Source organism: Paramormyrops kingsleyae, chromosome 18, assembly GCF_048594095.1.
Source record: "Paramormyrops kingsleyae isolate MSU_618 chromosome 18, PKINGS_0.4, whole genome shotgun sequence".
In the NCBI taxonomy this organism is placed as follows: domain Eukaryota; kingdom Metazoa; phylum Chordata; class Actinopteri; order Osteoglossiformes; family Mormyridae; genus Paramormyrops; species Paramormyrops kingsleyae.
The window spans coordinates 22,323,595-22,337,103 of NC_132814.1; the positions used below are offsets into that span (position 1 = coordinate 22,323,595).

Below are 13,509 nucleotides of genomic sequence, written 5' to 3' on the forward strand. Positions count from 1 at the left end.
GGATGCCAGCCACGCGCTCAAAAAGCCGTGTGACACAGCACTCTATCAGGAAGCCAGGACGTGTATGTGTGCGTCTCTCGGCATGTGCGGAGATGGAAACTGCCTGGGTTAGGGTGTGCCCATGAAATCGACAAGACACCTGGCTCTGTGACACTGTGTGAGAGGTGGCCATCGTTCGCTAAAATCCATCTTCGGCTGCCTTCGTTTAAATGCTGGTTTCAGAGAGCTTTTAATGTCAATATGTCATTAGGTGCCCTTGTGGTAAGCAAGCCGATGGCTCCTCTGTTATGTCGGCTGCATTAGTCACCGGTGGAGTGTGGCAGAGTCTGGCTGGGATACTCACTCACGCTGAAATCACAAACCACCCCCTATTACAACCACACACCCACCTACACACACTAAACAGAGAAAACAGAGGGTAAGCCATTCATCAGACTGGATAGAAGGGCCTGGCAGGGGATTGGAGCACGTAAAACACTGAACATTAAGGAAAACATCCCTCGTAATAACCTTGCAGTTTTAGTGACTTGGGGGTAGAATGTATCTCAGTGAGTTAGGAAGGTTGCTGGTTCGAATTCCTTCAACAGCAGAGTACTTACATGTATTGAGCAAGGTCCTAAACCCCTGAAAAATGCTCTGGGTGCAGGATAAATGGCCAGACCCTGCGCTCAGACCCCAAGCTTCACTCTCACCTCTATATGTGTGTGTGTGTGTCTTTAACAAGGAGAGCATGATGGGATATGCAAAGACTAAAGAATTACTTTTGCGAATGTTGAGTTCTATCACTGATTTTTGTGGCTGTCACTTCAAGGTCTCTTTTATATATTATTAGCTTATTATTTGCAAGCGCAGTACATTTATTTTTTGAGAAAGCAGGGTCAGTCAGTCCCTGGAGCAGTTGGGGTTAAAGGACTTGCTCAAGTGAAACCACTTGGCTGACCCAGGGATTTAAACCAATGACCTTCTGACCGCAGGCAAAGCAACCAAAGCTGCTAAGCCACACACAGCCCCCAAAGGAAAAACTCCATGCTCCTTTGAGCTGGAATCAAACCAGCAACCCCATGATGTCCAGCCTTGTGCCTCTACAGTCATCTGCTCTACCAGAACATATGAAGAGTTGTGACCACATTTGAGGACACCCCCACCCCCCCCCCCCCCCCTGCAAAAAACACTGCACCCAATGCCCATCTAACACTCCAGCATGGGGGAGGGGTATTTTGGGTGGGGGGTCTCGACATGTGACCAGAGCTGTCCAAGGTAAAACCATTACTTAGACACACTCCATTTTCACATAATGACTGTGCGCATGATCGACCAGACGAGGGCAGCAAAATGGAACTGAAAATTGAAATGGAACACATTCAGCTTCAGCATGCTCAATGTCTTCGTATAGCTCAGTCTGTAGAGCATCAGAAATTTATTCTGAGTATCCTTGGTTGTAGTTTCTCTTTCGGTGAGGTTCTTTCCAAAAAATCCCCTCTGCGATCAATAAAGTTAATACCTTTCTGAATCAGACATGGCACAAGAGGAAATCAGACTTTGTATTTAAAGGCTGAGTATTCACATCTTCTGAGCAAGAAAAGGCCTTTCAATAATTATATCAGCTTGTTCTTCAATATTAACTTTTAAACAAGGAAATCACTGTAGTAACTGGTGTATATGTTCACAAATGTGTAAACATAAAGAATTTGCTTCAAGCAAATCAGAAGGTTCATTGTTTCAGCTCATAGCTATGCCATTAGTTTGTGTAACGACAAAATGCATTCTGCACTAGAATCAGCACCTTTACAGGAAGCAAATGCCGGTCGCTCCAGGAAAGCGAGTCCATTCACCATCTATGATCTCACCTCTGAATGATTCAGAATTTATTCAAAATGACCACACAAAGTGACAATAGCAGGTGACATGGTTGTTGATGAATCCCCTGGAGGCTCCTGCTTGAAATCCCATGTGGTGATAGATCTCTGATATAAAAAGATAAATCTGTAAGTCACTTTGTACAAATGCTTTAAATAAACAAAGAAAAAAAAATAAGTGAAATGACCATTCCATAAAAATCAACTGATTAAACGCCAAATGTGCTTGAGTCAACCTAAACAGATTTCAAGCATTGTAAATATACATGCCCAAACTTGATCTTATGAGCAGACTTAATGTATAAAAATAAATATCAAAGCAGCAGAGCAACTTACATTCTCAAGGTGAAACATCTTTTGCTTTTATACAGTATATTACTTAGCAAAAATCATTTCTTCCACGGACTGTCGGCATTTGGATCTCAAATACACAGATAACTATCGAGTTCCTCATATAGTCCTTGGCCGGAATTGCCCCCCTACCTGCATACTGAGCTTGAATGACCCCTGTGGTCTAATTCCCAGATGTCCTTTCAGATCTGAGAAGTAGGAGAGCAATTACCAAGGCCTCAGAATGTCCTGCAGAGTCTCCTGTGTGGTGAAGTACTCTAGGACATCAGGATCAGACGTATCCTGCGTCTTCTTCACCCCTCTTCCTCACCCAACCCCCCCCAAAAAGATCCTCCACCCTTCTCCAGAAACAATGCTGCTCAATGCTGAGAAAACCAGACACTGCTCTTTGATGTTAAGCTGCACGCATATGATGCTGACCAACAAGGCAGGTGACGTTTGCCATGTCCTGTCTGCTCTACAGGCGGCCCCGAGCCTTTCGGACCGGATGTTTCCCCCTTAGGCGCTACTCCCTTCACACCTCCGGCTAACGGAATGCAGGGGATGATGGAATAAAATCAAGGAATCAGTGAATCCAGGAATCAAGGAATCAGTGAATCCAGGCCAGGGGTTGTTCTGAATGCACTGTTCTGAATCTGTTTATGTATTTACATTAGAGACAACACCACACTGGTTACACTGTGGTAGGGGGTGCAGAACATGACCCCTATGTCTGGTCACCGGCCACACGCAGCTCAATGACATGGGGGAACAAAGACAGGAAATGGTATTCATAGCTGGAGCATCTGTGGAGCAACTTTGAAGGCCTCCTGGCCTGGCAGAAGGAATCACTGGGACTATAGCCAGTTTAGTGAGGAATGTTCTGTTAACACCGGTCTGGTAGAAGAAGTCCGACTATATCCATGGGCCACGCAGACTCGGCCCGACCCATGTTTGCTGGTCTGTTGGCGTGGACCTTGGTTTGGCAGCTGTGTTCATGGGTCCGCCTACGTTTGTTGAATGCGTTGAGTCTGTCCATTAGTCTATGGAGCAATCTGTCAGGTCTTCACCAATCGGTCTTGGCTTGAAGTTTGTCTTGATGGGTCCAAGCGAGGCAGCCGGGACGAATGTTCGTCAAGGACCGTGGCTCAAGGTGCCTCTGCTTTGTGGGGTCAAGCATTCCCCAACAAGAAAGAAAGGCCATAGCCTGTGGAAGGGCAGGGGGTGGTGGCCGGTGAAGCTGTAAAGACGCTCATCTGACCCACACTTCAGGCCTGTGGAACCGAAGCAGACAATAGTCAGACAAGGGGACATTGGTGAAGAATTGCAGGTAACTTGGTGGCTTCAGATTAAACACCAGGCACTAGCAGGTTGCTGCAGAAAAACAGTGTAGATGAACTTGTCATTGGGAAAAATAGGGTTTGGGGAATTTAGTAGTAACTAACGCCAAACTAAATGAATTAAATAATGAAAACAGTAATACCGCTGGCCAATAATGTAATTATATACAATTTAAATAACAAATAACAATACCACATTAATAAATTATCTTAAATATCTGCTATTATCAGTCTCAGGCCAATTGCCTAGTAATTGCTTTAACCCGACATGCCGCACTTGCTGACCTGTCGAATGCTGAGATTCAGGAGTAGTGATGGCCAAAGCGATGCTTCATGAACCATTTGCACTCTTTTGTGGCCCCACTAGATGGTGCTATTGGTTTACTTTGTGGGCATGTTTTGAGCTGTTTTTTTAAGCAGAGTGCACCCTCTAGTGGGGTCACAAAATATAGCAAATGGTTTATGAAGAGTTCTCTTGGCCATCATTCGTATGGACTAGTGAGCCACATCTACCATGACGACGGTGTGCATGTACACAGCATGTATGGTACTGTAGGCCTATATGGAGATGCACTGAAGGCAACATGGCTACAGACAGTCTACGAAAAGCAAATATAAGTGAATAAAAAATATATTGTTGTTGTCTAATAATTTGTCAAATATTTTTAGATTTCTAGAATCTAAAACTTTGACATGTTCAATGTGTGGATATACGAAAAGTTTGATTCTTTTAGATTTGAAAACCAATTTGACAGATTCACTGAAAAGAATCAGTTCAAAAGAACAAGTCATTCGTGAATAGGAAATCACTATCGTTGACTCTGATAGCTGCTTGTGCACGCAAATAGAGTTTCTTGCTACGACCACATCACATTGTAGTACACGTAGTGCTATTCTCTCCGACTGAAAACAGCCAAAATACAAATGCATTTCCGTGTTATATTTAACTTGAGTACTAATATTTCAATCAGGTTAGAACAAATTTACGATGTGATATCACGCATTGTAGCAGGACTGACTGTACAAGCTATAAGAAAAATTATTAAAATTGCAAGTCATGGGTATGGTAGATGCAGGTAGATTCATTCTTCTAGCATTTATTCACCATCCTGCATGGACTTTTCAAAACATGTCAAACAACTTCCTACTTTCTAAACAGATTCTAAACTATATTAATGTGTCGACATATTTAACAGTTTCTACTAAAATGATGTGAGGAACATATGGAGGAGCATGGGGGGAAATGGAGGGTTAAGGGCAACCCTTCAGATGCTGAGCTGAAAAGGAGCAGCCAGGCAGGCTGCCCAGACGTCCCGAGAGGAAACACGCCGATCTGCGGAACGTCACCGCCTGACATGACAGGACTAACAAGGCTGCGAGGAGCATGACAGCCCCTGACATGCCATTCCTGAGCTGCATAAGGAGAGCCCTGGACCATCCATAGCACATTCCACAGTCCTGCTTCCAAGGTGCTGCAAGATGGATGGATGGATGAATAGCTTGAAATTATATAAATTTACCTCAGTTATTCCTGTATATGATCCTGTTATTAAATTATTTCAAATCAATTTCAGAAGCAGTTCCTGACCTTTAAAGTTTGACTTTTTTACATTCATAATGTTCTCCCTTTCGTGCACAGTGGCCATGAGCCTCTTACCTACAGACCCATGACAAGCTCAGCACCTCATATCCATTCACCCACTGTATCCGTTTCATACCCTCATTGTCTTCTTACGCTCGTTTGCACAAACCCCAAGCTGTCTGCACTGCACATTTGGTTATTGGACTTTATTTACGTGTCTACATCAGCAGTACTCAGTTAGTTTTCCCCAAAGTCCAAATTTCATCATGGACACAAAGCTAAGCAATGGAGTGGGAATCCAGATCACATCGTGTTTCGGATCGGATGCTTGTGTTCGGGTCGGCCATTTGAGTTCTCCTATTTTATATTTGCATGTTATTTCAATTGACTTTTTTTTTGGTTTTTCTTCATATGTTTAGATTTTATGTTTAAGTTCCTTGAATATTTTGCTCTTGGTGAATAAAGATTTTGATTCTGATTCTGACCCGGAATTCTTGATTATTTTACCTAAATGCTTCAGGTTAAGTACCTTGGGCAAACCTACTACAACAGTCTGCTATTTGTTTTTTGAGCTTACACCTGGGGGTATATAATAGGACGGCTGACAACTCTAAGGTGTTGCATTCAGGTTGCTATCTTCTCTGTGGATATCTACTTGAATCCCGCTCTGGTAGTAATCATTGAAAATTCCTCCTGGGATTTGTAAAGTTAATCTTAACTTGATATCTTTGCAGTGACTTCTCACTCTGGTGCCACCCGCAGAAAAGAACATGTATAAATTTAATAGACAGATCAGAATCATTAATTAGCTGATATCAAAACTCACTTCTTTTTTTGTCAGGTTCTAACCGAATTTTATGATGTACCTTTTTATAGACTGTGCTTGTTCATTTGCTCTCATTTTTACCTGGATGTTTTATTGTGATATAGGAAAATGTGGGTGTTTTAGTTAAGAAAAGCGGTTTAGCAGCCTTTTAGTAACCTTGGGGGCGTCCACACATGATTCACAGAGGACTCCCCACCCTCAAAATACCAGCCTGCAAGAGGAGGTTTTTGAATTTTTGGATTACATTATTTTACTTTTTTTACCTCGTTTGTTGCTGATGCTCAACAAATCAAATTAAAGCCAGAGATGGTGGCACAAACTGAGGGCCTTGGGCACTATGACAGGGGCATGGATCATGGGAAGGGGGCATTCAGAGAGAGGGAGGCCAGATGGGCGGATAGTCAAGACAACAGCTCTGTCATCAGTGACGGTATTTGCCTCCGCTGAAACCCAAGGCTGAATCTGCCTTTTAACGGGACCTAGCCGTAGCTTTCCTTGGGAGTCTTCAGTAACAAGAAAACTGATTGTCATTTCACATAATTCGGAGGCCCAAGGCAACTAGCTGTGCTGCCTATAGCTAGAATCGGCCATGTTTCTGTCTGCAAATAAACATTTAACTTTTATGCATGGGCTTATTATTTTTACAGGTCATCGTTGACTTACAACTGAAATCAGTTCCGACTGACTGGTCATAAGTTGATTTGGTCGCAAGTCGGTCCTTTATTTTATATGCAAAAATTATTATATGCATAGTTTACAGTATAATACAATTAAATCAACTTTAAGCCGTCTTGTTCGGTGTTTCTTTAACATCTTTATCACCATTTTCTTTGTTCATTGCTACCGATAGTTGGGGCGGAAACTGTAATACACTCGCGTTGCCAGACGCTGCAACATTCTTTCCGGTCTTGGAACGTTCATAAATTTGATTAGTTGTAAGTTGCATAAGTCATAAGTTGATGACTTATGTATAAATTTTAATACTATGTAATTATTCTTATTTATAAATTGCGTGTGTATATATATATATATATATATACATATATATATATATATATATATATAAACAAACACACAGACATATGAACATCTTTTTCATGACTTTGTGTTGGCCCCCTTGTGCCGATTGGGCCCTAAGCAGCCTCCCAGTTTGCCTATGCCTGAATCTAACCCTGCTCAAATCATGCATTTGCTTGGGGTCCCCTCCCGGTTTAGAGGCCCCCTGTTGGTCACAAATAGTCACTACACTAAATATTAAATGAACATGTTCCTTTTTTCTGAGTGGCTGATGCCCCCAAATGCCCAACTGAGTGGGGCTGCAGAAACTGCAAACTTGGCATGTCAGTCATACTCCAGGAGAAGCAAGGCTAAGGTCAGCGCTGAAAATATAAAAGTGACCTTGTCCCCTAAGGGCATGACAACATGGCTTTGCTGACTCAGTGCCCAATAGACCAGTGTCTACTAATCAAATGCAAGGTTAGATGTTGTGGAACTAGAGCATTATACATGGCTGGCCTTTTATGAGCTGAGGCAGCAGCATAGTCATTAATGGCAGATTGTTCACATACTAAGAGGAAACACACCATGTAATTTAGACCCTTGTGGGTCAGATCTTGGTTATGTAAGACAAAAATAATAATACTGCTGTCCAAAGCAAAATATGCAACACAGTCACTGCATTTCAGCACTAAGCGCTAAATGATATTTTCTTAATGAGGGTACAAGGGTCACCCAAGACAACACGAAATGAACGATGTGCGATGGTCTGAACCTGAACGCCTCTGTATAAAGCATTTTGTCACTAGAGGGGGCTAGAGGTCTCATTTTATGACAGCACATGAAACCAATGTCATTTCAAGGTGGGGAAAAAGTAGAAAATGATGTAATAATCTAGAGTGATTTTTGGATCTTAGGCCATTATAGAATTACATTTTTCCCAAATTCTCAATCACGAGCAAGCAAACACAATTGATTAATGCAACATTTAAAAAAAAAAAAACACGCACGGAGACACACGCACAGATTATCCAGTCAGACTGTTTACGATATTGTTCTGTAAATTAGAGGCAGTTTATGGGAGACAAAAATGACACTATGACCCCAGGAGTTGCAGAAAGTCATACTGCCGGGCAGGGAAGTATCAGAACCACGCCCTTTCAACTAAAGCGGCCACACCCCTAAATCTCACACATGTCCTCATTTCATGCTTTGGTCATTCCTGCAGATTGCGATTTAAATAAATAATAATAATACACAACATGTAGTCATCAGAAATGTGCACGCTTCATCACAACAAAGTAGGCGTTTAGATGTTATGTGTAAAAGGATGGGGTGTAAACAGATTAGTCAAACCTAACCTTACAAACGGGAAACACAAAAATCGAGTTTGTATTTCATTGGCAATCACTATAATAATTATAAACTTAAAAGCTGCTTTCTTCATGAGGAATTGCTCGAAGTTAGCAAAATGCAGCATGCTTTGTTCAAAGGCGGTCAGCGTGAATATTTAATGCTACAAAGCACGTTGTCTGTGTGAAGGGCAAACGTAATCTTGTCGAAGGTGAGAACGTAAACCTGATCGTGGGTACATTTCTCATATTCTGAGACAGAAAAAAGCAAAAGTCTTTCGAGATGTCTGGAAATCAATCTCATTGCCCCCTTAAAACTATTACGTTTAGATCCTAAATGTTACCATAGGCAGAACCAAGCCACTTCCACGGCTCATGTCTCCAGAGATCAATATCATTTGTGCCGTGGAAGCTCTGTTTGCATCCAATTATATGCTTGGGAACTCAGAGAGGAAGCAATAATCACAGGGGTTTTGAAAGGCACTGTCCTACTTCTACATGTATGTCTGACTTGGTTTGATTTTCGCAAAAAAAAAGAAAAAAAGAGGAGAATGACCTTTATTCTGCGGCCGTAATACAGACAGTATAAAAGCCCCGTATACCCACCTCGAGCGCTGGAAGGCGTGGAGACGCGTCCTGCGAACGTGTGATATAAAGACATAGATTTTTTTGTTTTCCTTCTGTCGGCACTTTCACTCTTTTTTCAGGTACATGTCATCTCAGTGTGTAACTGTCCATGACAATTTCATTAATCAGAGCAATTTCACTTGAGCGACGTCCCGATCCCCGTGTACCAAAACTGACCAAGACGGACGTGTCCGCAGTTATGTGATTCATAATCACAACTTATTATTTTTTACGATAAATCTGTATGTTGTCACTCCTTAAAGAGATGACTAATGTCCAACAGTCACGCCTTTCTTGATTTTTCCCCCCCCCCTTTGAGTGTTTACTCAGTTTACTTGCACACTTTTGTGATATCATTCCTGTACCAGAATTTCAAGACGAGTCTTTAAGGTTGAATATCTCGGGTCAGAACCATCTGGAAGGTTACTGTGGAAACAGACAAAGGTGCCATGGCAACATTAGAGAGGTTACCCAGGAAACCGTGGTCGCTATGGAGACAGTAATACTCTAGGCGGGATTAGCAGCATCCAGTGGAAGGCGTGTTTTTTCGCAGGACCCTTTTTTGTCGCTGTCGTCCATCTCCGAAGGACGCTTAGTGCCCTTTTCCTTGCACCTGCAGCCAGGTCTGGATCCAGATGTTGCCACATTGACTAAGAAAATATCGACACATTGTCCTTAATTGAAAGTCAGGGGTGATCTGAGATTAAATCGTTGCCGAGTACAACTCCTATCACGATGTATGAAAAAAAATTCTTCTCTTCCCGTCTTAAATGGTAAAAAAAAATCCCTATTGCTGATTAAACGCAATGGATTATCTCAGATGGATCTGACACACGTGCCAGACCCAGTGTGTATATTAGCACACATCGCTTTTCCCCCTCTTTAAAACAATTAGATTAATTTAAAATTACACGTGAGCTTTATCTATCCAAGCATTATTCGAATGAGATTAGAATTGAAGATTTGTTTATGATCAACCGCCTTGCGTTTTGTTCAGACTTTTCTCTTGCTAAAATGTTACCGATATAATTATTAAATACACTTCACTTACTATAAGTTAATGTCCACGTAACGATTAGATTTAAAACACTACGCAAACACCACCTTGGCAGTTTAAAAAAATAAAATAAAACCAGAAACGCTGACAGGTATTGCGCTTAAATCAAAGGATAGCTGGGTATCAGTGTTGTGTTACAGAACCCAGGACCTGACCCTATGTTTTATTAATGATCGTTATTTTTATAATTGTTATTTTCTCACGATTGAATGGAGTGAATCTGGCAGCTCACGGACTCGAAAGGACACATTTAAATACCTATGGCGCTGCCTCCACACAAGACTTGCACTGACACGGCACGATTATTAGGAGAAGAAGGTGCAGTGGCGGTATCTACACGGTTTTCTCTAACTTCTATACGTCTGTGAAAATCTTCTTGATGTTAACACAGTTCTGGTTGTTTTGCGCGCCGAAGTTCGGCTGCTTGAAGGTGCTGTTGATGCCCTCCTCGATCACCATGTACTCCGACTTGCTCAGCGAGGAGGTGCTACGCGTCTTCTTGAGCTCCTCGCTGGATGACAGCGGCTGGCAGCTACCGACGTGTAGATACTGCGCCTGCTCCTCACCCTCCGTCTCTCTGTGATAGAAGTAGTTGAAGTTGGAGACGATGACCGGCACCGGAAGGGCAATGGTTAAGACCCCGGCGATGGCGCACAGGGAGCCCACGATTTTACCTCCTATGGTTACAGGGTGCATGTCCCCGTAGCCGACCGTGGTCATCGTGACCACGGCCCACCAGAAGGCATCCGGGATGCTATTGAAGCCGGAGTCCGGGTCGTCTGCCTCAGCAAAGTACACGGCGCTGGAGAAGAGGATGACCCCGATGAAGAGGAAGAAGATTAAGAGCCCCAGCTCCCTCATGCTGGCCTTTAGTGTCTGTCCCAGGATCTGGAGCCCTTTGGAGTGCCGGGACAGCTTGAAGATGCGAAAGACCCTCACTAACCTGATGACCCGGAGAATGGCTAAGGACATCGCCTGTTGCCCGTTGCCCTGCCTCTCCGCCAACTCCGTGCCCAGCGTGATGAAATATGGGATAATCGCTACGATGTCGATGATGTTCATAATGTTTTTGGAGAACGTGGCTTTGCTGGGGCAGGCAAAGAAGCGCACCAGCAGTTCGAAGGAAAACCAGATGATGCACAGCGTTTCCACTACAAAGAACGGGTCCGAGAAGGGACTCCCGAGATAAGGCGCCGTCCCGTTTATAATGGGGGCCACGGTGGTCGTGTCTTTATCGTCCCGGAATTCGGGCAAAGTTTCCAAGCAAAAGATCACGATGGAGATGAGAATCACCAGCACCGAGACAATAGCGATGCCCCTCGCCGGACCCGAGCTCTCGGGGTATTCAAAGAGGAGCCAGACCTGGCGCTGAAATTCATTGCTGGGCAAGGGGCGTTCCTCCTCTTTGATGAAGCCCTCGTCCTCGCGAAACTTCTCCATGGCCTCCTCTCCGAGCTCGTAAAAGCGGATCTCCTCGGAGAAGATGTCAATGGGCACGTTGACGGGTCTCCGGATGCGACCTCCGGACTGGTAGTAGTACAGGATGGCATCGAAGCTGGGTCGGTTCCTGTCGAAAAAGTACTCGTTCCTCAGGGGGTCGAAGTAGCGCATCCTCTTCTTAGGGTCCCCCAGCAGGGTTTCGGGGAACTGGGACAGAGTTTTGAGCTGCGTCTCAAATCGCAGCCCGGAGATGTTGATCACCACACGCTCGCAGCACTCGTGGTCGGGCTCGTAGCGGTCTATGGAGTGGTGCCCAGGCAGAGCTGCCGTCTCCTCCAGCATGTTATCACAAGCCACCACAGTCATGGTGTCCTGGTCGCTCTCGGTGAAGCCGTGATTGACGACGTTGTTGCCTCGGTGCTTGGCAGACGAAGGCGGAGGCGAGTGAAGAAGGCTGAGGTGGTCGTCCATACAGGTGCTTGGATGGAGGGGCAGGTGGAGCCGCGCCTCCTCCAACTAGCGCCAGTCAGCCACAGCCGCCACCGCCGCCGCCGCCGCCGCTGAGCCGTCCTCTGTCCTCTGTCGTGCCTCTGTTTCCTCTGTCTGGCGCTCTTGCACACGGAGGCATATGAACATGCCTGCTCCCTCCCACGGCGCGCCGATCCCGGGCGCACTCCCGCCTGTCGCCCAATTGAAGCCCAAACCAACATAAACACTGAGCGCAGACGCGCGTCACCGTCGCGCCCACCATCCAGGCGCGCCCCCTTTAAACAGGCAAGGATAACTGTTGAATAAAAAGGTTTGTAATACTCCAAACTGTACTTAGTGCCACATAAAGTTCAGTTATATCCTGTGCCATTATCGAAGGTTATTTGCTATCACAAATCCTTTTAAATGGCTGGAATTAATTTGTCTTCTTCCTTTAAACACACAAGACAGCTATCTTAATTTCGGTCGCTAATAAAACAGAACAAACACGGCATTAATATTTTTGGTTTCCTTTTGCCTTCATCAGCGTGTCGGTGCGTCATTGGACTTGTTTATTTTTCACTTTTGATGTTTCAAGCGTGCTTATAAAAATCTTAACTAAGAAAATCATGAAGCTTGAGTGCATACATCAACTGTCCGTGTCGATTTTCGTCACACACACACACACACACACACACACACACACACACACACACACACACACACACACACACACACACACACATATACATAGGCTATATAAAATTCTGTGTCATCTCACAGAAGGGAGGTGACGTGCCCCCCATCAATGCCACTTTGACCGGCAGGAGACCAAGACGGGGATAGGGAACGAACTGTTGCTTTTTCTATAGCCTAATAACAGCACTGCTTAACCTATGCTTAACTGCCGTCCTTTGTAAGAGATATAGAAACGCATTTTTAACTAAATGTGCTGAATGCTGGGTAGACATGACCTGAATGCAAATACATTAATTTCGCGACCTCAGTTGATTTTTATCAGTGTAGTGACGCGATGTATATAGATTACTATGCTTAACTGTTTCTGTGCTCAAACTGATACAGGAGGGTGACTTTCAGGAGATCAATGGGAACTGTCCCCAGTGCTGAAATGACGAAATTATTTTCCAGCCGATAACATTCCCGATCCCGATCACTGGCGAGTGGGCGTGTCCGACAGTTCATTCATAAAAATCAATGAGGAAAACGGTCTCCTTTATTCCTAAATTATATATATGTTAAATGGTATATTTTATTTTTTTACAAATACAGAGCAGAATATCTTCTGTCGCGACAAAGAATGACTTAAAATAGCCGTATTACCGGTAAAACGCAAATAATAGCTTAGACCTCGGTGGGACGAATGAGGTCACGTCTCCTTTCAGAAGGAAAACCTATGAGGTACGACACGATTTAAAAAACGAAGTTGCAAGTTAAATTTTAAGCGACAGTATCTGAATGGGTGGACATTCAAAAGAAGTGCACGATTTTTATTGTGGGGGTTTTTCCAGATCAAGTTTTGTTCGTACAGTGAGTCCCTAGCATATTACGGTGGAATGAACAGCCAGGAGAGGAAACTGGGTTTTCTTTCTTTGTAATTGCGCATCTGAGTGATTT

At 43.9% G+C, this 13,509-nt stretch overlaps 1 protein-coding gene across 3 annotated transcripts; it reads right to left on the bottom strand.

Annotated features, from left to right (window-relative positions):
- Positions 1-1,524: 1,524 nt before the first annotated feature.
- On the bottom strand, positions 1,525-12,096 carry LOC111855239 (potassium voltage-gated channel subfamily A member 3). Of its 3 annotated transcripts, none has more exons than XM_023834049.2 (3): positions 10,641-12,096; positions 8,889-10,543; positions 1,525-3,460 (listed from the first exon to the last, which is right to left on the bottom strand). In XM_023834049.2, exons 1-2 carry the CDS (start codon positions 11,875-11,877, stop codon positions 10,440-10,442), a joined length of 1,341 nt encoding a protein of 446 aa, XP_023689817.1. In that variant the 5' UTR covers positions 11,878-12,096; the 3' UTR covers positions 1,525-3,460; positions 8,889-10,439. The 3 variants fall into 3 exon arrangements, with proteins under 3 accessions (XP_023689817.1, XP_023689816.1, XP_023689815.1); XM_023834048.2 differs by having other exon boundaries at positions 1,525-1,964; positions 2,340-3,460; positions 8,889-12,094; XM_023834047.2 differs by having other exon boundaries at positions 8,889-12,094.
- Between the last annotated feature and the right edge of the window lie 1,413 nt (positions 12,097-13,509).